Source organism: Chrysemys picta, chromosome 10 (assembly GCF_011386835.1).
Source record: "Chrysemys picta bellii isolate R12L10 chromosome 10, ASM1138683v2, whole genome shotgun sequence".
Lineage (NCBI taxonomy): Eukaryota > Metazoa > Chordata > Testudines > Emydidae > Chrysemys > Chrysemys picta.
This window is the reverse complement of record NC_088800.1, coordinates 84,982,368-85,007,691: the sequence shown is the minus strand read 5'-3', so window position 1 is coordinate 85,007,691 and position 25,324 is coordinate 84,982,368. Positions and strand designations below refer to the sequence as shown.

The 25,324-nt window shown below is 45.8% G+C and overlaps 1 protein-coding gene across 4 annotated transcripts in view; it reads left to right on the top strand.

Moving 5' to 3' along the window:
* Positions 1–5,853: 5,853 nt before the first annotated feature.
* PKD1 (polycystin 1, transient receptor potential channel interacting) overlaps positions 5,854–25,324 on the top strand; it is a 136,648-nt gene continuing 117,177 nt past the window's right edge. For all 4 annotated transcript variants that reach the window (XM_065560259.1, XM_008164784.4, XM_065560258.1 and 1 more), the window contains exon 1: positions 5,854–8,400. In XM_065560259.1, the coding sequence (XP_065416331.1) occupies positions 8,147–8,400 (254 nt within the window). In that variant the 5' untranslated portion in view covers positions 5,854–8,146. The remainder of the gene's footprint in view (positions 8,401–25,324) is intronic.

Sequence of the window (25,324 nt, the reverse complement as noted above, 5' to 3'; positions counted from 1 at the left end):
CCGACTCGGTAATGAGAATTTATTATCAGAACTAATAAATCAATGTGACTAGTTATCCTCTTGAAACTTTTGTGAGCCTCCCTATATATCCGCCCATGCCCCTGATTAATTCTTTGTTTATAATCCTCATATTTGCCTGGCAAGCCCGTCATTTGGGGGAAACCTTTAGCTCCATTATAGCTTCATCTGCTGGGTCACATTAGCAAACTATCTGCTCTCTTAATAATGATACAGTCCTTCCATACGGGGATTTCTTTTCCTTGCTGATAGCTGAAAGCAGAGACGGTGAACATATGGATGTTAAAGCAGGAAGATTGGAGAAAGAAATATTTACAACTGGGGAAAACAGAGATAAATATTTTGCAGTCAAATAAGAAAGTAGTAAACACTGTGTTATGTATGGCCCAATTCATCATGCAATTAGCACGGATGGATGCTGTGTATTTCAGCAGAATTTGGGCCAAAAGGCACAAATGTTTTCACAGAGTAAATTTAACATAATTAAATATCCTGCCAAGCAGTGACACTGGGTGCTGTGACATTAGTTCAGGTTTATACAGTGCTTTAGACATGGAAAGCCAGCATCTCGGTCAGTGTCAATTGGCATTGCATTGGTTTCAATGGGATTCAGCATGTGCTTAAATGCTTTGCTGGAGTGTGGGCAGAGTTCAGCATTTTACAGGACTGAGCCCTAAATGTCTCAACAGGCAGATTAGATAGATAGTGGACAGAGAGATTATACAAGTAATGTAGTGTAAACGGCCCTGGCTTGACAACAGATGGACACACACGCACACACTCTAATGCCAGCCCCAACGGTTCAAAGCTCATGAGTCTTCCCCACGCCCCGAAAAATCATGAGATAAAACACACAGAGGTTCTTTTTATTTGCCTGCTGGTTTTTTTAAGCTATTGAGAGTTGCATTTTCAAGTTTTTCTCTACAAGGAAGAGGCGCTAGAAACTTATTTTTTTTAAATGACACCTGAAATTCGGAGGCAGTCACCTGACTCCGGGAGCTGGGGCTTTAAGACAGATACAAAACAGCATGGGACTTGTGATAAAATCATGAGTTGGCAACAAAACTGCGCACAGAGACTCAAGAAACCTGAAGTTGGGATCATTTACATTGTTCTACTCCCATAGCTAGAGAGAAACCACCATTTTAGGGGAGTTTAGTCCTGGAGAAAGGTAAACCCTGAAATCTCTCCCCTCCCCCTGGAAAGAGGCAGCATAGGTCCCATCTTCCTGTACCATCCTGGCCAATTGCTTTGTCTGCCTGCTCTTTAACGGTCAGATGCTTGCAGCGCATTTCTCTCCTCCCACTCCCTCTTTCGTTGTGATTTTCTCTTGACAGCTGCCAGGCAGATTTCCTGAGAGCCTGACTGGGCCCCATCCCTTGCTAATCAGCTCCTGACACTTCTGATCAGATGCCTGCCAGACTGACAGACCAGTGCAGAGGGCAGGAGAATGCTCACAGCTGGCCTGATGATCTAAAGCCCGCTATAGCCAGGGGAAAGATTCCCACTGACTTCAGTGGGCTTGGGACCAGCGTCACTCAGCTTTCAGGCCCCTTCTCCCTTGGACTGAGAACGTGCCCATTCACGACCCACCCGCGGATCTGCTGCCAGCCCCACCTGTTGTGGGGATACAGTTCTCTACCTCACAGCAGGGTTGGGAGGATCCTTTAGTTTGCATCTGTAAAGCGCTTGAAAGGTCTCAATCCAGCACAGCACATGAGCAGTCTCATGGACGTCAATGGGACCATTCCCACATTCGACCCTTTGTGCATCAGTCACTGGCTCATTGGTGCGCTCATGTTAATTATTTACTATATAATAGGGAGGACAATAAAAACCCATGGAATCCCACCAACCAAGAGAGACTGTAGGCCAGACACTGCCGTCCTTATCTAGTCAAAAATCCCATTGCAAGACTTGTCTTGATAAGGAGTCGGAGGCAGGGCCAATCACGCAAGGAGCTGAGAATCCTGGACTTCCACCGAGTCATCAAACCTCCACTGACCTCAGTGGCACCAGTCTCACAGTAGGGATTTCAGGGTTTGGCTCTGTGGACATAGCTGGTGGGACAAAAGTCTGCCACCCCAGAGAGTAATATTTATCTAGCTGTGCCTCTTGAAATGGCTTGAGGGAACCCCTCTCTTCACAGGAAAAGGATTCTGTCGCCCATGGTAGATGTCATGGTACATCCCAAATGGAGCTGTGGTCCTCTGACTTAGTTCCAGAAGCTTCGCAATCTCTTGGAGGCCCCTAAGGGTTTGGATCTCATTTAGCCGAGCAAACTCTTCCCAGGTTTGATTTGACGCCATTTAGCAAATGCTTCGCAGCAGAACAGATTCAGGGCTTGAGCCCTCGTGACATTCCAACTAGTTTGAACCCAGCTGTCTCACGCATGATTTTTGTTGTGAGCTTGCAGCAAGACTCAGTTTGGTTGGGTTCATGCAAGTCTGCGTGGCGTTTGCTGAAACCAGAAGTGGGACAAGTGGCCACAAATCATGTCACTTGCCCCCCTGGTGCCCTCTCCCAGTGAACACACCTGCAACAACAATCAGCAGTCGCCGATCATTTGCCGTTCTCTAGACAAGAGCCAGCCGTGATGAGAAGTTTGCAGCTGCAAATGCAATTCCAGTGAATTGCTGCTGGTTTTGAACTCCAAGCAAAGCTGATTTTGTCTCTGGGGAAATTTAGAGGAAGACTTGAATCAGAACCCCAGATTTAGAGCAGTCCCCTCGCTCTGGGGAAAGTCTGAATTTCAACCCTGATCCAAAAGGAGCACCTGGGGCCTATATCCTATTAGATGTCTCCTGTCCCATCATAGTGACCATGGAATATTAAAGGAGCTGGCAATTTAAATTGCAAGCTCAATAGCAAAGATTTTTAATGAATCAGTAAACTCGGGGGTCGTACCCTATGACTGGAGAATTGCCTACAGTACCTATTGTGACATGTTATGCCCCACTCCGGGGTGCCAACTGATGTACTGGGGTACCACTGAGCCCCCCTATTCCACCAGCCTGTGCTCCCTTACACTGCCCTGCTGAGCCAAGCTCTCAAACCTCCTCCAGCACACACCCAGGTAGGGACACACCCAGCCGCAGAAAGACACAGACACTGAGATCAGCTCTGCATGGGAAAACTCAACTAGGGATTTGCCCAGCACGCAGTGCATTCCCTCTCTGGAGTGTAAACCCCAAACTGTATTGTGTTGCACTGCACAGACAAGTGTACAGCGTAAGCTCGTGAAATTCGCCCCCTCCCTCGATGTGGAGGAAGATATGCACAGCTTTTTGCCCCACACTCCTGAATTCCACAAACTGGTTTTAGAATAAACAAAAACAAGTGTATTAACTACAAAGGGTAAATTCTAAGTGATTATAAGGGATCGCAAACCGATCAAAGCAGATTACCCAGCAAATAAAACAAAAACCGCAATATAAACTTAAGACACAAATGAAACTGGTTACAAGTAGTAATTTCTCACCCTAAATGTTATTTTAGGCATTTCTTTCACAGGCCAGACACCTTTTCCAGTCTGGCCTCAGCTCTTCTCCCCCTGTTTTGTCTTTGTTTCTTAGATGTTTCCAGCAGTCATTCTGGGCAGGGATTCAGTGAAGAATGAACCAAGATTAACTCACTTCCCCATCTTAAATAGGATTTACATATGGCGGGAATCCTTTGTGTCCCAGTTTGATCCCCACCCCCTATTAGTGGAAAAATATAAGTAGCCCAAGATGGAATCCAGTACCAGGTGACATGATCACATGACTCTGCAGTGTTAAAGCAGCATCCCAGGAAGCTTCTCAGGAAGGTGGGAGATTAGCATCTTCAAAGTCCTATTGTTCCCCTAATGGCCCAGCCAGGTTGATTGCATTTTGTCTGGTGGGGCGTTTCCCCAGGTGTAAACACAGTTATAATAGGTACATCGACAATATTCCCAACTTCAGATACCAAAATGATACATGCATACAAATAGGATAATCACAGTCAGTACATCATAATCTATCCTATGATATCGCACATGATCCATCTTGCATAAAACATATCTTAGTTATGCCATATTCATATAATAACAATATATCTTTGAAGAATATGGGGCATAGTGTCATACCTATATTTAAGAAAGGGGGGGGAAAGTGATCCAGGAAACAACAGGCCCGTTAGTTTGACCTCAAATGTAGGCAAGGTCTTGGAACAAATTTTGAAAGAGAAAGTAGTTAAGAACATAGAGGTAAAATACAACATGGTTTTACATACGGCAGATCATGCCAGACCAAACTGATCTCTTTCTTTAAGAAGATAATTGAGTTTTTAGACAAAGGAAATGCAGTAGATCTAATCTACCTGGATTTCAGTAAGGCATTTGATACTGTGCCACATGGGAAATTATTATTTAAATTGGAGAAGATGTGGATTAATATAAGAACTGAAAGGTGGATAAGGAACTGGTTAAAAGGGAGACTACAACAGGTCATACTGAAAGGTGAACTGTCAGACAGGAGGGAGGTTACTAGCGGAGTTCTTCAGGGATTAAGCTTGGGACCAATCTTATTTAACATTTTCATTCATGACCTTTGCACAAAAAGTGCTAATAAAATCTGCAGAGGTATTGCCAATAGGGAGGAGGACCGGAATGTCATACAAGAAGATCTGCAGGACCTTGAAAACTGGAGTAATAGAAGTGGGATAAAATGTAACAGTACAAAGTGCAAGGTCATGTTCTTAGGGACTAACAACAAGAATTTTTGCTATATGCTTGGGACACATCAATTGGAAGCGACAGAGAAGGAGAAAGAGCGAAGTGTATTGGTTGATTATAGGATGACTATGAGCCACCAATGTAATGCAGCTGTCAAAAAGGCTAACGAAATCCTAGGATGCCTCAGGTGAGGCATTTCCAGTAGAGATAGGGAAATGTTAGTCCCATTATACAAGGCACTGGTGAGACCTTATCTGGAATACTGTGTGCAGTTCTGGTCTCCCATGTTTAAGAAAGATGAATTCAAACTGGAACAGGTGCAAAGAAGGGCTACTAGGATGATTAGAGGAATGAAATACCTATCTTATGAGAGGAGACTTAAGGAGCTTGGCTTGTTTAGCCTAAACAAAAGAAGGCTGAGGGGAGATATGATTGCTCTCTATAAATACATCAGAGGAATAAATACCAGGGAGGGAGAGGAGTTATTTAAGCTAAGCACTAGTGTTGACACAAGAACAAATGGATATGAGCTGCCCATCAATAAGTTTAGGCTTGAACTTAGGCAAAGGATTCTGACCATCAGAGGAGTGAAGTTCTGGAACACCGTCCAAGGGGAGCAGTGGGGGCAAAAGACCTAACTGGCTTCAAGACTGAGCTTGATAAGTTTATGGAGGGGACGGTGTGATGGGACTGCCTACAATGGCATGGGGCCCATCCGCGACTGCTATTAGCAAATATCTCCAACAGTTGGAGAAGGGGCACTAGATGGGGAGGGCTCTGAGTTACTACAGGGAATTCTTTCCCAGGTGTGTGGCTCATGGGCCGACATGCTCAGAGTCCAACTGATTGCCATTTGGGGTTGGGAAGGAATTTCCCCCCCAGGTCAGATTGGCAGAGACCCTGGGAGTTTTTCACCTTCCTCTCAGCGTTGGGCACAAGTCACTTGCTGGTTTAAACTAGTGTAAATGGTGGATTCTCTGAAACTTGAAGTATTTAAATCAAGATTTGAGGACGTCAGTAACTCAGCCAGAGTTAGGAGCCTATTACAGGAGTGGGTGGGTGTGGTTCTGCCGCCTGCAATGTGCAGGAGGTCAGGCTAGATGATCCCGATGGTCCTTTCTGGTCTTAAAAGTCTATGAGACCTCTTCACCTCCAACCTCCTTAGGTCCATCTGATTCTGCAGTTCCCTTCCTGCACTTCCCACAGAGGCTGCTGTCTGCCCTCCCTGCTGCCCCATCACGTCTGCACATGCAACTTGTGTTCCGAAGCCTTGTGCCCCTGTGGAAGATGCCACAGATACTTGCCAAGTCTCCTCTTTCTTTTCCTGGGTCAGGCAGGCTTCCTCAGGTTGTGAGCTAGGGCCACGTGCTAACCTCTCCCACAGACTACAACAAACATACACATTTGTTATGTTTACAGTGAGAAATCCCTGCTGGACTGGACCGGGAATAAGGAATCCAGTTTCCAGAGTGAGCGCTCTGGCACGGAACATGAAGAGCTGTTCCAGTAGCTAGAGTTTCTTTCTCTGCGTTATGCAGGCTTTCTTATATTCTGCCGGACTCCGACACCTAAGACTTCCTCTTTGTTTACCACCACACAAAAGGTTAGGCCTAAAACCCCACATTAACATTAGGGCACTAGAAGGATGTGATCTATGATTTTTCCACCCCCAGGTGTGCTTTGAATTGGGCTGGCGCTGACAGTCCTGGAAAGCAACAAAATAGGTGCGTCAACCCTTTTTCTGGCAAGCTGATTCTAGAGATACGGCGTTAGTTCGGTTTCCTTGGCTTTGTGCAGCAACTGCCTTCATGGGGATAATTAGCACTATTCGATGGGGTTTGTTGTTGTTTTTTAAATGGAGACCCTTAGCGCCACTAGGAACTGGCGTGAGTCCCACAGGCCATTGTACAATCATCAGATGCTGATAGGGCTCAGTTCCAACTGACTTGGGCTGAATTTGAACCAGTGACCCAAGGCTGAGAAGTCTATTTAGTTGTTAATACCCTGGGCCAGCCAGTCCCCCACTGTTTCTATCTGCTACGTTAATGAGCAGCAACACATAAATTGTGTTCAAACCTCTGGATTCTTTTGTCATCGGTATTTCAGACATAGCGTTGAGCAAGGGAACGCCCTTCCATTTCACCACGTCCATGCAGTGCCTGAGCCCTGCTTCCAGACAACGAGGTCTGAAATGCCTAATAAGTTGCAGAGCTATGACACATGCTATCCAAGCATCCCAGCTGAAGTCAGCGGGAGTTTTGCAGGAGAGAGCTGTAGGTGCCCTTTAGAATGGACATCAGCTCCAGGAAGTCAGCTGCCAAATACCTTGCAAATCCGAGGGTGCGTCTGTTCGTGGGTGGGTCCAGTCAGTTGTGCACTTGGGGTAAAAACGGAAGTTTTGGGCTTTTAGCCAGCCCAAGCCCTCCCCATCTACCCGACCAGTGTATCTACACCAGGAAAAGGGAATGGTGTCCCTAGCCTCTGTTTGTCAGAGGGTGGAGATGGATGGCAGGAGAGAGATCACTGGATCATTACCTGTTAGGTTCACTCCCTCTGGGGCACCTGGCATTGGCCACTGTCAGTAGACAGGACTCCTGGATGGACCTTTGGTCTGACCCAGTCTGGCCGTTCTAAAAAGGGAGAAGGGCCACAGGTTCTTCTTCTAGGCCCCGGCTCTCGCCAATCTATGTTAGATGGTAAGCGTTCAGAGGCCAAGGTGATGGGCTGCACTATCACACCCTAAGAGGGTAGGCTCCAGGGCGTCTGGCTCCCAGCCGGCTTGCTTTCAGGGGCTATAGGGGAGTGTGTGTGTGTGTGTGTCTGTCTGTCTAGGTCTGCAAGGCCTGGGTGGGTTTGTGCAGCCCACAGGAGAGACGGGATCTGGGGGGGCACAGCCCCGCCGGGCAGAGCTGCCTCTTTCTCCCTCTTCCCTGGCGGAGGAGAAGGAAACTTCCCGGGCGTGCTCGGCTGTGAGCTCCCGCCGGCGAGGGGCCGGCGGGGGCGGCTGCTGCGGGGGCAGAGGGGCCAGCAGGGGCTCGGAGCAGCCCTGGCCGCCGAGGGCCTGGCTTCCCTTCCCCACGCCGGGCGGAGGGCGGAGCGGGGCGGAGCGGAGCGGGGAGCTGGCGGCGGGCCCCGGGCAGAGCCGCGGGGCGCTGGGCTCCAGCTGTCAGGGCGGAGGAGGATGCTGGCGCGGCGGCCCGGGCGGCGGGAGGAGGAGCCCTAGCCGCGTCCCAGGCCAGCGCTGCAGCGGCGGGCAGGACACAGCGCGCAGCCCGAGCCCTGGCCGGAGGAGCGCGATGCGTCGGGGCCGCTGAGCCCAGGCAGGGGCCATGCAGCGGGCCGGCCGGTGCTGAGCCCAGCGCGTCCCGGGCCCGGGGCTGTCCGGGCCGGGGGGATCGGCGGGCCGGGGCCATGCCCTGCCCGCAGTGAGCGATGCCGTTTGGAAATGGACACACTGGATCACAGCGCAAACATGGCGTCCCCGTCTCGGGCTGGTGCCTGCTCTGCTGCCTCCTGTGCGGGGGGCTGGCCGCGGCCAGGGGCCCCCTCGCCCCGAGCTGCCAGCCCTGCGGCCCCAGCTGTTCCTGCGCCGGCGGCAGGGCCCCGGGCTCCTGCCTGGTGAACTGCTCCTCGCGGGGGCTGGAGCAGCGCCCGGCCAGCGGCGTCCCGCCGGCAGCCACCGCTCTGTAAGTCCGGCTGCGCCCTGGGCGCACGGGGAGGGGGCGCACGGGGAGGGTCCTGGGGGGGGGTCCCCCACCCGTGCACGAGCCGCCTCCGGCTCATGAAACAAACTCCCCGCTCTGCTCCCTGCGTGCCGGGAGGTGGCTGGGCTCGGGGAGCTGCTGGCACCCCCCGGCATTGCGGGGTGGTAGTGGGGAGGTGTGTGAAAGGCAGGTCTCCCCCTCCTCTTGCCCCAGCAGGCGCTAGCCTCCGCCGGGCAGCCTTGCTTTGTGGTCAAAGGAAGAGAAACGCGGGGGGTACCACTGATCTCATTTGCCACCAAAGCTGCGGTTGGCACTGGCCTAGCACTGAAGGCCAGGGCTGAGAGCTAGATTGCACGAGGCATAAGCATTCCTTCCACGGTGGAATAATTTTCTTTTAAAGCTGTGAACGTTAGCAACCCCCTTCCTCCCCCCACAGCGGGGCTGGGATCTTTCCAAGTGAGCCGGGTCCTGAAATCTCACCTTGAAGAATTGGAGGTGCTCTGGCGGTGTTAGTAAACTTTTCTTTCCAGCAGTAGTTTTCCTTGTCTTGCAGGGGGGGTTTTGTAATAGAACTTGCTGTGATTTATGCTGGCACACAGATCATACGTATGACAGCAGAGGCAAATATGGAAAAATCAAGGGAAGATTGCTTCGTACTAGGTGTGCAAGAATTTGAAGGTGTGCAGAACTGTACTTAGTGAAGCGTGTGATTTAACTAAGAATGATACAGTGGCCGGGTGGAGAAAGCAAAAGGAAACAACTCCAGCATCTGTAAATGAAGGCGGTCCAATGCTGCATGTAACTTCACACAATGGCTTCAGTGGGACAGCTCATGTGAATTATGTTACTTGTGTGTAAGTAACAGGGCTGCCAGCAGGAGCAGGACACTGGATTTGATGACCGAGGAGGCCCCTTCGCGTCCTATGTTATATGTGTAACTTTGCTGATGACACCCACAACCAGGGCTAACACGCATAAACTTACTCACATTCATAAGTGTTGACAGAATCAAGCAACTGCCTTGCGACTGTGGGCTTAGATCTTTGCAAAGTCTTCTGCATGTGCTCAACTTTTTGCATTTTAAGTGGTGTGCAGACTTTGCAAATATTTGCAAGCTCAAGACCGTAGGCTTCGACCAGGATCCTGAATAACAGTGTTATGGTTACGCCAAGCTTTTAAGGTGTTCTCTGGTATGTTAGAGAAAAATAACAGGCCGTGTGGTACAGTGGGTTTCAGAGAACCCCAGTGGAAGTTACGGAGTGAAGGCCCTATCTCTAGATGGAACCCCGTGGCCACGATTCGAGCACTGGCTGTGTCAGGGGCAGATACACAAATTCAAATGTTTGATCAAAACTTCTAGAGAGAAGTAGCAGCAATGCAAGGTGATTAGTACGTTTCTAACTGGCTTTTGATTCCATGACGTTAATGACCAAGTCAAGTTTAAGAATCATGCTGATCTCTAGAACGGTTCGGTCCGTTAAATAAACCTGCTAGTCCAGCCTTTTAAACAGGTTGAAGAGGAGCTGTGGGAATTGTTATTTTTTCTTTTCATGAGTGAGTTCAGATCAGTAGTTGTCCTACATAGATAAAACTTTTTAGGGAATAACTTTTCTGTTCTTCAGGGGACAAAACCCTCTCATAGGTTTTGTTGAAAAGGAAACAGACACCTAAATGATATTTCCCTGTGCAGGAAGAAAGTTTCAGTTTATCCACATCCTATTGATATTGCAATAAGGTAAATATCAGCTTTAGTGTTAATGTTGCTTAACAATAATTTTTAAATCTGTGAAGTTTTAAAAAGCCATTGTTTTGCATAATTCTACTGGCAATCCCGGAAAGCGTGCAGTATTTGGGACCTATACAAGCTGTAAGTCAGTCACCTTTTTGTACTTTTTTTAAGAATTAAAAAAAAAAATCACAAACACCTTTGAAAACTTTATAATGTGGATCAAGGGGACAGACCTAGCGTAGCTTCGGAGAGAACGACAGCTTTTCATCTAGAAGTGGAGGTGTGTGTTTTAAGTATTTTCCTACACCAAAATTAGAGTATTAAGTGTTTCTTTTACTGGGAGATTTAAATTGTAGAAACATACTCTGGCCCTAGGATATAAAAACACGTTCCTTGAAGTTGTACATCTTGCTAAGTTTTTACATTTATTTCTTAAAATAAAGTAGAGAGTGAATTTTGCAGAAATCCCTCAACTGGGCAAGATTAATTTTTATTGATTTACTGGTTGCGCGAACTGCACAATAGGCAGAGTTAGACATTTGTGATGGAGGTTCTGCAAATGTAATGTTGCTTTGGACAAAATAAGTGGTGTATAAAATTGGCCTCTTCTCATAAGGATCTTTAAAAGGCTTCTGAAGACAGTGATGAAGATTAAAAGTGTCACTGGAACGTCAGTTCAAGCTTTCTAAACCGAGTTGGGGTTATTGTGGCGGCTTTATGGGTATTACTAACTTTGCGAGTGAGTGCTTAAGACAGCTAATTATTGTTCAGCGGTGTTGGGTGGTAAAAGCACCCTGAACAATTAGGATGGGCCTTTAATATATACAAGAGCTACTGGACATCATCTAACTTAAATACTCAAAGCATGTTATACATTCTACTGGAGCAAGCACATTGAAACCTCAAGGTAATATTATTAGCAGCAGGATTTTTCCTATTTTAATTTATGTGAAATTATTTGTTTACAGCCCTATTAAGGCGAATGGTTCACAAGAAGAGTGATCTTTGGAATTCACAAATTTGAGCGATATCTGAATTTGCAAAGGGATCTTTGGCAGGAAGTGGATCATTTAGGATGCACAGTAAAGGCTCTGTTGGGGATCAAAGTATGTGTTTTTAAATACTTGGTCTCTTGGCATAAGTTGTGGTGAAGTTGTGCCCCTCCTTTGGAAATGCACTTGGATATGAAATACAGAAAGATACAGTGTAGGAAGATTGCTAGCCTATTTGACCTTCTAACAAGGAGAAAGTGTGAGGATGTAATTATGGGTGTCATAACTGTATGATAAGAGCTATAAGAGTTCAATTACTCCAGGGGTGCATTTAGCCCCCCATCTTTACACCCCGCAAGATAGGAGGGAAACTCTACAACCTAAGGTGTAGAGTTACAACTTAGGTTGTAACTTCCTTTATCGACTTCCTTTATCGACTATTGACAGATAAGGCAGTTGGACTTAAATATTCTGCTTCCTATTCTCATGTAATGGCTTGCAGTGATATTTTGTAGTAAGAAAAAAGTTGTATAAATAATTTTTAAACACAAAATGCAGCTCCATCAACCTTTATGAAAGCAGTACCGATCAGCAACTATGAACCCTGAAGGAATTATATAACCTTTGTGGTGAAGTCTTCAATTTAGCAGTTCTGCACATATTAACAGTCCCACTGAAGTCAATGTGATTACGTGTGTGCAAAAGTGTAGAATCAGAGCCTAGGATAGGAATGCTTATGATAAAACCTCTTTTGGCCAACATAACAGACACGGCCTTTTCTTATTCAGAATTGCGAACACTGAGGGAACGGTTACCATGAATACGGAAGAAATGCCACATCCAAAGACTCACCAAGGAAAACAAGTACTGCCAGAAATAGAGTATGCACACCTAGATGAAAGCAGTCTCCTGATCCACTTAATAGCAACATCAAATCAAAGTTAGTCACCCTATAAGGCAAATAACTTGAAGACATCTCATATAAAATGTCTAAACAAACGTAAGAGGAAAGGCTATTGTGTAAATTGATCATCTTCAGTCCTTAACGTAAAAAGGTACTTTAAATGCAAGAGTTTTCAAGTGGCAACCCTGGTCGTTTTGTATGTTCACCCCAATTGAGAGGAATTCTGATACTATCTTAAAGTGTTCTTCTCCCATTGGTTGTGGATTTATGCAAACTTTTTGTTTGGGATCTTAGATCTTTTTGGTGAGACAGATAATCCTGATTTAGATTTCAGTTGAGATCAGAGACTTGTTTTCTTTCCCCTGTGAATATTTACTGTTTCTGACACCTCTGCAGTATCTTCGTGACTCTTTTTTTAAATACAGGGATTAGAATCTTGTCCATAGAAATGTCGGTCTGGAAGGGAACATGAAAAGTCATCAAGTCCAGCCCCCTGCACTGAGGCAGAAAACCTAGGCCATCCCTGACAAGTGTTTGTCCAGTTGGTTCTTAAAAGCTTCCAGTGACAGGGATTTCACAACCTCCGTTGGAAGGTTATTTCAGAGTTTCACTACCCTTATTGTTAGAAAGTTTTTCCTAATATCTGACCTAAATCTCCCGTGCTGCAAATAAAGCCCATTGCTTCTTGTCCTACTTTCAGTGGACATGGAGAACAATTGTTCCCAGTCCTCTTTATAAACAGCCCTCAGCATATTTGAAGACCGTTATCAGATCTCCTTTTCTCAAGACTAAACATGTTCAGTAGAAACTCATGTATTTGTCCTTCGGTAATCCATAATTCTTGGGTGATACCACTATCAGAATGCTGCAGCAAGGTCTTGTTGTTGCTCTTACAATCTATGGGCCCAAACCTGCCGACATGCACATTTCAGTAATTCCATTAGCTTCAATGAGACGGCTTAGGCGGGTAGAGTTACTGACGTGCGTTAAATCTTTGCAGTTTTGGGACCTGTATTACTCATTTAACCCTGCTTATTATAGGGGGATGTGTCAGCAACCCCTATTTTTATGTTGCCTAACAAATCTAAGCAAACCCTGTCAGTATAAATGTATTTTTAAGATGCAGGCACATATATTTTTTGTTTTTCCTAACTCAGTTATTTGCATGACTTGGTAAGTTTCAGTAGGTCTCCGAGTCATTAATAGAATTTATTTATTTCTATTTCAACATATAAACATAAGAAATTCCTATCCAAGATTCAAGTCATGCTTGACAGGTAATGAAAAATGAAATCCAATTAAAACAAAGCAGCGGTAGCAAAACACTCTCTTTGTACAAAAGCAGCTAGCCCACAAAACCAAAACGTCCCTACGTTAGTCATGAAAAACCTGAATTTCACTCAAATAAGTATCCGTATCGCCACCTAAACGTGAGGTTCTGGTTTCCTTTTTTTTCCCCAAAGAAAGACTTTTTTTTTTAATTAAAAAAAACGAGCGCACAAGTTGAGGTGCAGGAATAAAATTAATTAAAAACAAAATGAACTCAGTCTATTGAAAGGACAAAACTGCATGAGGTACAGAAGGAAAACATGTCCCAGTTAATACATTGAACAAGGTAGGGATTATGTAGTACGTGATTGACGCCAATGAGCTAAGATATTAGTGCGGTGTCACTGTCATGTCTGTTTTGTTTAAAGCAATGCCCTACAGTGGACTACACAGTTTGCTACTCTTCTTCCAGATGTTTCAGACAAATTACCCCTATATCTTAAGTGTTCGTTGGCTTTTTATTCTGACGTCTAACTTTGGCTTTTTGTCTGCTGCTGGCATAGAGCATTTTAGTAACAACAACAACCTACTGTTTGGGGAAAACACTGTCAGTCTGAGAGATGGCGTTAGAGCGGTTTCTGTGTATTTGGTTAGAGAATTTGCCAAGCTGCCATGTAGAAACTGGAGCGACAGAGAAATCTCTTGCCTCCTCGACTCCAGCCCAACCATTTAAGAATTTGCACTTAGTAATTCAGCACAACCAAATGTGAACAAGAGCAATAATTTAAGGAGACAAACTAAGAAACCACAGCTAGACACCTCAAATGGGTGGAGTGAATACAGAACTCACTAGAGACCCAGTTCTGCTGCAATTCAGTGATGCAGGATCAGGTCCTAAGTATGTATCAGTGTTTGGGAAGAGGCTTTGGAGGTACCTGGTGGTGTTTTGCTCCTATATATTTAAAGAGTTAAGAAACAGAATTTTAACACCATTAAAATAAATCCAGCTGTGGGACTTGCTTGTTCATTGTTTTAAAATGATTGTGCTAAATAATTTCTTGACCAGTTAATCATTCCTTGCAACAATCTATTGGGAGGGATAATGGGTAGGGTGAGTGTGAGGGAACGCCTTATCTTTGTACAATTCATGTGGCTGGGTTATCCTGAAATTCAGGTGATGTTTAGAAGGTGTTTTGCTTTTGTGTCATTAATTTTGTTTTTCTCTTTCTTTCTGCAATTCATTTTCCTTGTGTCACTTCCCTCATTTTAGAACTAATTGTATCGCTTATTCCACCACCCCTTTAATGCAGCTCCTTCTTGCTTTTGCATTTTGAACTGACAGCATGGGCCCAATCCCAAACCACTATTCACGCAGGGTGGCCCACTGGTAGTCTACTCACATGAGTAAGGCAAGCGAGATTTTTCAGCTGCTTTGTTCTGCTCTCGCACCTTCGGAATCTTTGCTGGTTTTAATCCTACATTTTAATCAAGCGATTTTTAAAAAGTCACCGGTTAATGCTTTGCTCCCTGTTTGTAGTTGAATGGAATTCCTTGTTGTATCTCATTGTGAATTATTTTCCCCACAGTGGTTTCTGTATTGGATTTCTGTGTTGCCCCTCTTCTACTTCTCCAGGCCCTGTTCTTCTTCTTTATGGACGCATTATCCTTATTTAACACTGCTTCCCCATCACCTATCTATGGACTGCCTCCTGTCAACTTCAAAGACCTGAGGGCCAGATCGACCTCAGTTCTATTGACTCGCCTAGCCTAGCTTAACATGCTTGTACAGAGCAGGTCACCTTCCCCTTTAGTGGCTGGTCCACAAAGAGGATGAGGCTTTGGAACTAGACCCTTCTTTCTGTAAGTTACATTCACATTCAGGAGAAGGCTAGCTAGGTTTTCATCTTACCAGGCTCTTTTACTAAGGGCTTGTATACACTTGAAAGACTACAGCGGGACAGCGACTGTAACGCTTCAGTGTAGACGTTACCTATGCCAAGGAGAGAGGTTCTCCTATTGGTGTAGGTAATCATCTCCTCAAGAAGCAGTAGATTGACAGAAGAATTCTTACATCAATTTAGCACTGTCCACATGGGGACTTAGGCCTGGTCTACACTGCAGAGTTAGGTTGACGCAAGGCAGTTTACATTGACCTAACTATGGAAGCGTCCACACTAAAATTTCGCTCCCACTGACATAATCATCCCGCTACGCCAACTTAATAACTCCACTTCCCCGAGCGCCGTAGAGTCAATGTCGATGTCACTGTCAGTGTAGACATGGTGTTGCCTACATTGACTGTTACTGGCTTTCAGAAGCCATCCCACAGTGGGCCACGCTGACAGTACAGTCGGTACAAGCGCTCCGGGGGAGGCTGAGCACTGCCGACACAAGGAGCGTAGTGTGAACACGCAAAAGCGATTTAGTTAGTGTGGCAGCCGTATGCCAACGTAACTTAGGTCAACATAATTTTGTCATGTAGACATACCCCCTTAGGCTGTCTTAACTACATCGCTCAGAGGTGTGGCTTTTTCACACCACCGAGTGCTGTTGCTGGGTTGATCTAATTGTCTAGTATAGACCAGCCCTAAGATACTGATAATAAATTCCAGTTTAGCTTCAGCAAGACTACATGCGAGGTATAAATATTTTACAATGCATTGCAAGCCAAAAACGGAATTATAAAGGGTAACAAAAAAAAAAATTAAAATCATGAAAACAGATTTAAAGCATTTGGTCATCAGTAACAGTGTTTGCAATTTCCAATATAACCATGGGTAGCATTTCTTGTGGTAAAATTGCAGAAACCATGACTAGAAACCAGAATTTTGTTGTTGTTTTTGTATTCATCAATTTTTAAGAGACATGCAGCTGATGGATTTTAAAATAGAAATAAACATTATTTTCTAGCGAGTCTGACTGGGAGGAAACTTACCTATTAACCCTGTAGTGAATAGGTTAGCGGAAAACACAGACCACCACTGGTTGTGGTCTCATATCTCAGAAGCTAAGTAGCACCAGACCTGGTCAGTACTTAGATAGCATGAGAGCCCAGGAAAGTCCCATATATGGCACAATGGTTTTCTGTGCCAGTGCTCAGCCTGGTGTTACAGTGCACTGGTTTGTACCAGTGCCATTTTTGGGCAGAGATGAAAAAGGAGGTGTGGACTGTGTGTGGTAATGAAAAGTGCCAGGGGGATTTTAGTAAGAGCAGGGACAGTAACCATGGTAACATGCTGTAATGCCAATTTGGTTTATACAGGCTGCCTCCCTGAAATCCCCACTCAGGTTTCAACGGATTCAGTATTCTTCACTTCCTGTCCTCAACTTCAGCATAGCACTGGTGTGTACTGCTAGTAAAACAGTAGCAACCTCCTCTGGGGTGGGCATGTCAGAAGCTATGGGCTGTGCAGGGAGCCAGGGGCCCACGTGGATGGAGCCAGTTGCAGGATTGGGAAGACATCCCAAAGCTATTTACAAGTTCTCTCAAGCTGAGAGGCATCATAGAAGTTTGCCTTTGTTTTTCCGATTCCCCAAAGCACAATTTAAACAATGTTTATCAAAACGGGAAGTGCAGAGAACATCTGGCTGCACAATATGGAATTCAGGACAGGAACAGTATGCACCGCTAACAGCTTAGTACCCTAAGAAAAGCAAGTTAGTGTGTGTCATCATGGGATGGGAGAGACTGGACTGGCTGACTTTGACAATAACATAACAGAATCTGCTGAACAGATTTTTGCAAGCTAAGACCATTCAGAAAAAACAAAACAAAAAAAACTCATGATGAAAGAAGCTTTGAAACCCCATGCCAGGAACTCATAACTGTCTTACCCATCTCAAATTGCGTTCAAGTCATCATTTCTTGTCTGATTACATTCCAGTTACTGTTAGGCAACGGGGACAGAAAATCCAAACACTAGCCATGTGTTCTAGGCCAGAGCCTGCTAGCGTGTGAGTAACATTTTTGTATTGAGGGTACATGCTATAATGGGAACCAACCAAGGGTGCTGGAACAATGTGTATAGTGTGGGTGCTGAGAGCCATTGAACCAAACTGTAAACCCTGGATATGATGGAAACCACTTCAAGCCAGGGGGTGCTACCGCACCCCCAGTTCCGGCACCTATGGAACCACACGCGTTCCTCGGTTGGAGTTTGCATGCGTTGAGTATCGGAATTGGGATAATTTGAAAAGCGTTCATGCCAAGACACTCAACCCCCTCTACCCTTTGACAGAGAGTTACAGATTATGTGTGACCAGACTCACACTGGCTCAGATTTGTGTCTTTTTTGCAGCGTTGTGGGAAAAGAAGAAAACTGTGTACAGAAAAAACTAAGACACAGGGGCTGGATTCCGCCTTCACTTACAGAGGCCTGCTGAGGTCAATAGACAGAATTTGGCTAATGATGATACCACCTTCTCTGTAATAAAGTCATTGTTAAGGCACAAGGCTACCTTGCTTCTGCTTTGAAACTGGGGTTCCCGGTGAGGAGTTGGCAGGATGGGCTAGAGCCAGGAATCTTGAAAACGGCTCTGTGCAAGTTTCCCAATGCAAATGTCACTAATGACATTCTACTTGGACTTGCAGCCTCTTTGCTGTGCCAGCCTTGGGCACTACACAGCTCTCTACCCATGCACTGCAATCCCTTGCCCTCCTTGTACCTTACCAGTAGGGCTTCATGGTGCTCAGAGCTTCCCCAGTTGCAGCTGCCTCAAGGTCTTCCTTGGAAGGGTGGGGGGCTTGCAGACCACTGAGAGGCTAACAGCGTCATTTACAGCAAATTCTGTAGGCAGTGATTTGAACCTGCCTTCCCTGCAGTTTTGGTGGGGCAGAAAATGCTGCACACCATCCATTGTGGCCTTTAGTTTGTAAAATTCTTTGGGCTCTATAACCAGCAGTCAGTATTTTTCAGAAACACCCCATCCTGTTAGCAGGTGTTGATCCTACTAGGAATGGGTTAAGTGGGTTCTGCTGAGGTAATTGGCTTGTAGCCCCCAAGAGATGGGAGTGGCTCTTGGAAGAGAGGATGTAGGGTGGGGGCTGAGCAGTTTCAGAGGAGGAACCCTAGAAGCACCCAAATTTGGGAAGGTCTGAGATGAATTTTTATGCTGTGCAGATAATTTCTTTGTTCAAAAAGCCACACCCTAGGAAGGAAGTGAAGTGATTTTCTGACTCTACAGAATGTGGAGTTTTAGATCAAGTTGGTAAAAGCATCTGTTTACAGGTCCCTTCAGGAGTATGCTTGGATGTAGCAGTACAATTCTCACTTGGGGTGCAAGTGGTCCTGGGTTGTATATTTAGATACCAAGGTGATGGGTACATTGTAGAATCATCTAGTCCAGTCCCCTACACTGAGACAGGATTAAGTATTATCCAGATCGCCACTGACAGGTGTTTGTCTACCTGTTCTTAAAAACCTTCATTGACAGAGATTCTACAACCTCCCTAGGTAATTTGTTCCAGTGCTCACAGGTAGGAAGATTTTCCTGATGTCTAACCTAAAATCTCTCTTGCTGCAATTTAAGCATGTTATTTCTTGTCCTTTCCTCAGAGGCTAAGGAGAACAATTTCTCCTCCTCAAACAACTTTTTATGTACTTGAAAACTGTTATCAAGTCCCCCTTTAGTCTTCTCTTCTCCAGCCTAAACAAACCCCATTTTTTCAATCTTTCCTCGTAGGTCACGTTTTCTAGACCTCAAATCATTTTTGTTGCTTTCCTCTAGACTTCCTCCAGTTTGTCCACATCTTTCCTGAAGTTTGGAGCCAGAACTGGACATAATACTCCAGTTGAGGCCTTATCAGTGCTGAGTGGAGTGGAAGAATTCTGTCTCATGTCTTGCTTACAACACTGCTGCTAATACATCCCAGAATGATGGTTTTTTTTTTTTTGCAATGATATTACATTGTTTACCACTATTTAGTTTGTGATCCACTACACCTCCTAGGTCATTTTCTGCAGTGCTCTGTCCTAGGCAGTTATTTCCCATTTTGTAGGTGTGCAACTGATTGTTCCCTCCTAAGTGAAGTACTTTGCATTTGTCCATATTGGATTTCATCCTATTTAGTTCAGACCATTTCTCCAGTTTGTCAAGATCATTCTGAATTTTAATCCTATCCTCCAAAGCACTTGCAACCCCTCCCAGCTTGGTATCAGCCGCAAATTTTATAAATGTACACGCTATGCCATTATCCAAATCATTTATGAATAGATATTGAATAGAACTGGACCAAGGACAGATTTCTGCGAGCCCCCACTCAATGCACCTTTCTGGCTCAATTGTGAGCCATGGACAACTGCTCTCCGAGTATGGTTTTCCAACTAGTTATGCACTCACCTTTATAGTAGGTTCGTCTAGGTTATATTTCCCTAGTTTGTTTATGAGACGGTCACGCAAGATGGTGAAGATATATGAAATCTGCTACTTCCCCCCCATTCACAAGCTTGCTACCCTGTCAAAGAAGGATATTAGGTTGGTCTTGATAAATCCATAATGACTTTCTTATTACAGGTCTAGTGCTGACAAACATTGTTTGATTATGTGCTCCATTATCTTTCCAGGTACTGAAGATAAGGTGACTAGTCTATAATTCCCTGGGCTGTCCTTATTCCCCGTTTTTATAGATAGGCGCTATATTTGCCCTTTTCAAGTCCTTGGTTCTCTTTCCCACCCTCCATGACTTCTCAGAGATAATTACTAACAGCTCAGAGATCTCTTCAGGCAGTTCCCTAATTAAATGTCCATTATCTGTCTAGATATTTGAAGGGTGCTGTGCTGCGAACACAAAATCATTGCGTCCATGGAGACACACCAGGAGTTATTGTACTGACAAGAACACATGGGCCCCTCTAGTAGCTGAAGCCAGATATTGTTCCTTTTATTTATTTATATCTGGCAGGCTCGTGGCGCTTGGAAGAACGTTTAAGTGGCTATTTTTCACTTTTCCCTTCATCTCCTTGTCTTATAGTTGGGCCGGTTGTGGTCAAGGGTGGCATCCCGTTTCTCCTTTCCCAGCATGGCTTAACTAAAACAGATGTTCCCATTCCTAACACTCACGTAATGCATTTCCAGCATTAGATCAACACTGGCAAACAGGCTGTGACGTGTGTGGAGGGAAGATGTTGTGTAGCCCCTTTGGCCCTGCGTCTCCCCGCCAAACTTTGGTTGTTATTTTCAGAGTTAGCCGCACTTCTCTCTCTCTGAAATTAACCAGAGGGGTGTAGCTCACTCCCCCAGTCGGCTTTGAAAATTGCCACCTGTGCGTGTGACACAAAGCTGGTGTCTCTTTCCTCCCCCTCCTCCCATCTCTGGCAGCGGGGACAGACGCGGACTGTTCCTCCAGCACGCATGGTTGATAGGGGAATGTTCACGGGTTTTGCCTCATGAGTTGCTTCTGTGCTGTTGCCTAATGGTTTTCACATGCAGAGGGAGGCTGCATTTCTGTTTTCCAGCAGACTGAACTGTCTGAGCCGTGTTCTCTCGCTGGTGCCAGGCGGGTCCATGGAATGATAATCATCATCATCACAGGCCTCATCCGCCCAAGTTCTGAGTGCACGGCTGCCGCGGCGGTCTAGGGGCTCTCCGAGGGCTCACAGAGGGGAGCCCCGTCTTTGGGAAGCATCTCCCCTTTCGCTCTAAGGGGCTGCAGGACTAGTACCACAATTGGGAACAATTAAAACTGCATCACATACAGACTATACAGTCCCAGACAGAAGGGGAACAAGCCAGATCCACTCCCAGGGGGTGGGTTTATGACCTGGAATTGCCCAGCCAGCCCCTCCACCCCCAATCCTTAGAGGTCTCAACGCCCCCATTTTACTCCTTCAATCCCCTCCCTCCTTCTCATCAATAACCCTCTCACTCGCCACTCCTTTCTCCTGAACTGTATTGTGCCTTGTCATGGTCTACAAGCATAGATCGCTCCTCAAAAGAGCTGATGAAGCATTAGCTATAGGGCAAAGTCAGTCCTGTACACAGGGGCCTATGCTCCACCTAAGTCCTCAAGATAGGACTTCACTGGTGCCTAGCTCTGCAGCTGGCCCTCCGTCCAGGGGTGAATTTCATTCTTACCCTGCTACAGCAAGCACCGAACAGGGTCAGAAAGCTTTGTAAGAGGGGCAGCTTTTTAAAAGGAGGAATTGGAGTGAAGAAAGGGGGGGGGGGGTCAGTTGGAACGTGGGAATTCATAGCTTCCAGGGCCAGAAGGGACCATTATGATCCTCTAGTCTGACCTCCTACAGAACACGGGCCAGCGAACTGCCCCCAAATAATTCCTAGGGCTGCTCTTTTAGAAAAACATCCACTCTTGATTTAAACATGGCCAGCGACGGAGATTCCCCCCCGACCCTTGGTGAGTTGTTCCAGTGATTGATTACTCTCACCATTCAAAATGTACACCTTCTCTCTCATCTCAGTGTGTCCAGATTCCATTTCCAGCCTTTGGATTGGGTTACACCTTTCTCTGCTAGACAGAAGAGCCCAGTATTACATATTTGTTCCCCAGGTAGGTACTTACAGACTGTGGTCAAGTCACCCCTTCACCTTCTCTTTGGTAAGCTAAATAGAATGAGCTTCTTCAGTCTATCACTAGAAGGCAGGTTTGTAATCTTTCTCCTGGCTCTTCTCTGAGCCCAATGAAGTGTATTTAACATTTTGTATTGTGATAATACAATAAGGGATCAGGCCCTTGTTGGGCTAGACACAGTATAAACCCAGCAGAGAGATGGTCCCTGTCCGGAAGCACTTACATTTTTGCACAATTACTTGCACTGTAAGCATGGCACGTAGACAGTTTTGCCAGTTTCACAAACAATCCCTTAAAACCACACCGCGACCTTCTTTCAGTTATTTCTGCCTTGCAAACCTGTCTTTGCACCCAGATGCTTTCAGCCCATCACACAGTTTCAAACTTTTTTAAATTATCCCTCCCCCCCCCCACACACACACACACACTTGAATGGGTTCCTGGAAACTGGAGATTTAAAAATGGGAAGTGCTTGTCTGAAATCTGATGCAGTGATTCCCGAGAAGAATACTTTCCATTTGGAAAGGTCTTGGCCCCTTTCCAGCGCTCTGTTAAAGTTGTTCTAGATGGTGGCTCATTATTGCTACCTCAGTGGGTTTTATTTAAAAAAAAAAAAAAAAAGGGACTGTTACATAAGCAACAAGTTGGCGAATCTATTCGTTGTGCTCACTTCTCAGCTATTCCACTACATGAAGTGACTGGGGGGGTTGAGACGCACTGAGACAAACCGAGTAACATTGGCCAGAGATTCATAAGTAATTAATTAAATCTGTGCAGATCAAAGGTTTCTATCGGAGTGTGGGAATGTTAGTTTACTCCTACAGAAGGAAAACAAGATCAGTGGCCTTTATGGAGCAAATTCTGTACTGACGGGCAACCCTGGAGTCAGTGCAGAATTTGCCTCAAACCTCTTTAAAAGTCTAGTGCAGACAAAGTGGAAGGAGGAGAACTGTGAGCTGCAAGGAGAGTTGCACTATTTCATGTTAAGAATGCAGGTTTTTTTAAACCTCCCCTGTAGTTTATTTAGGAGAGTGAAAAGTGGATTGGGTTCATACAAATAGTAATGAATGGCCCTACATTTACAAAGCTAACTTACGATTGCTGCTCCCACTACTGAAATGCAGCCACCTCTGGGTGCAACATGGCGACTGTTTTATACTGCACGTGGCGCATGCCACGGAAGTTATCCAAATGGAACGGGAAAGGTTTGTTAGGTAGGCAGAACACAATTCCCCCAGGGGATTTGGCAAGAACTGACAGATCTGTTCTTACAAAGGATGCTACAAGACCTTCACAGGTGGTCAGGGCCTCCATTCAAACAGTGGCATCTCCAAGAGGTCCAGGCCCCAGCACCCTACCCTAGAATTGATTCAGGATTGAATCTGGAGGCAAGGTCACCCTCTCCTTAGTCACCACATGTTAATATCACCTTCCCAGTATCTGCTAGTAGAGTTACAATTTTGCTATTCTCCGTAGAATTTATTCCTGCTCACTTGGTCGGATTGCACCAAGTAACTCCATCGATTTCAATAGTGGCTCTGGATTTGCACTGAACCGAGAACAGAATTGGGCCCACAGACTGCAGTGTCCAAAGGGTTAACTCCGATTTGCCATCTTTTCTGGAGAATGAAACACTAAAGCAAACCGCTGTGTTCTGTCTTCCCATGGATTATGTTAGACACCTCAGAGCTTGCAGCCTTGTCACATGAAGTTAGAAAAAATTGGGAGAGGAAACTGTTTGACAATTTATAATCCCCACCCTCCCCCCTGAGACAGAGCTTTCCCCAAACTAGAAGCCTGCAGTAACTGCTGAAGACAGACCTTCCACAATTCGAGAGCAGCCAGCACAGAGGCCAGCAGTCTCTTCCGGCTGGCCGATGTCCCTCTGCCCAGCAGTACGGGTTCCTTTTCTCAAGGAACTCTGATCTCTTCCACGTACCCCTGGAGTTTAGCTCCTGTTCACTCACACACAGACAAGGAGGTGAAAGTGGGGCCTGCAGTATTTTTAAAACTCAGTTGCTGCAAGTCTGCGGAGAGGCGGGACTGGAAATGGAATACTGTAGTGAGCAAGAGCGGTTGTAAAAAAACAAACAGACAAACAAACAAACCACACAAACACCATGAGGAGTCCTTATGGCACCTTAGAGACTAACAAATTTATTTGGGCATAAGCTTTCGTGGGCTAGAGAAGCGGTTAGTCTCTAAGGTGCCACAAGGACTCCTTGTTTTTTTTTAGCTGATACAGACTAACACGGCTACCACTCTGAAACCTGTCACCATGCAAGAGCGGTTGTGCGTGTGCACATTTGAATGTACAGGGATAAAATGTAAATAGGCAGCAAGAGTTAGGGACCAGCATTGACCTGAGCAGCCCGCTCTTTTCCTTCTACCAAACAGAAGTGGTATAGCTCATTCCCTGTTTTGTGCTGGGAGGTAGCGCTGTCTAGTGGTTGGAGCAGGAGTGGGACTCAGGACACCTAGGTTTTGTTTACAGTTCTGCTGCTGACTTGCTGTGTGGCCTTGCAGAGGTCACTTGACCTTTTGGGGGCTCATTTCCCCATGAGGATGATGCTTACCTGCCTCACCGGGCTATTGTCATGATTACTTACACAGTATTCATGCTTAGATGCCAGGATGCTGTATAAAGGCCAAGGATTATGAATTCCTGTTTGTGGAATGCTTTGTGGCCCGTTGAAAGGTGCTTTGGAAATGCATAGTGTTGTCACGTACTAAGTCCTGGTCCAACTGCGGTGAGCCCCATGAGAATGAACCACATATCCCAGTTCGTCTTGGGCACACTCACCCATCGCTGCCTTCCAGCCTCTGCACTAGTTTTCACTCATGCCTGGCAGCTTTCTAGATGCAAATAATGCTGTAATTCCTTTCAGTGGCACATGACCACACATCCAAGCACAGTTGCCCAGGGCGGAATAATTCACCAACCCCTCATGCCTAGAGAGATTGATTTTTCTTTAGCAAGTTTTAACACAACTCCAGGTTGTTTGGGGGCAGGACAAGGTAAGGCAAATGCATTTCTGAACAAAACATCCCCCATCCCCTCTACCCCACCTCCCCAATTCACAGTCAAATTTGATTTAGCCCAGGAATATCTGCTCCCCAGAAGAGACTGTTCTGTTGCTAGCTCTGTCGGCTAGGTGGAGATGGCTTGCTGGGGATAGAGAGCATCGCTTTCTCCTACATCCCATTGCACCAGGGCTCCCCAAGCAAAGCTGTACAGAGGAATTGCTGTAAGCCAAGGCCTGGAAGTGGGGAGATTGAGCTGAAGATAGCCCTGTGTGAGTTGTTGACTGGGGTTACTGGAGGAGAGGTGAAAAGAGCAGGAGCACTGAATTATACAGCAGCAATGCATGCTAGGACACTAGGGGTTTGTGCCCTTCTATTTCCCATAGGTAATTCCCCAGTGAAGTCAATGGGATGTGGGGAGTTTAGGGTTTCCCACACCCAGGAGTACTGAGGGGAAGGGT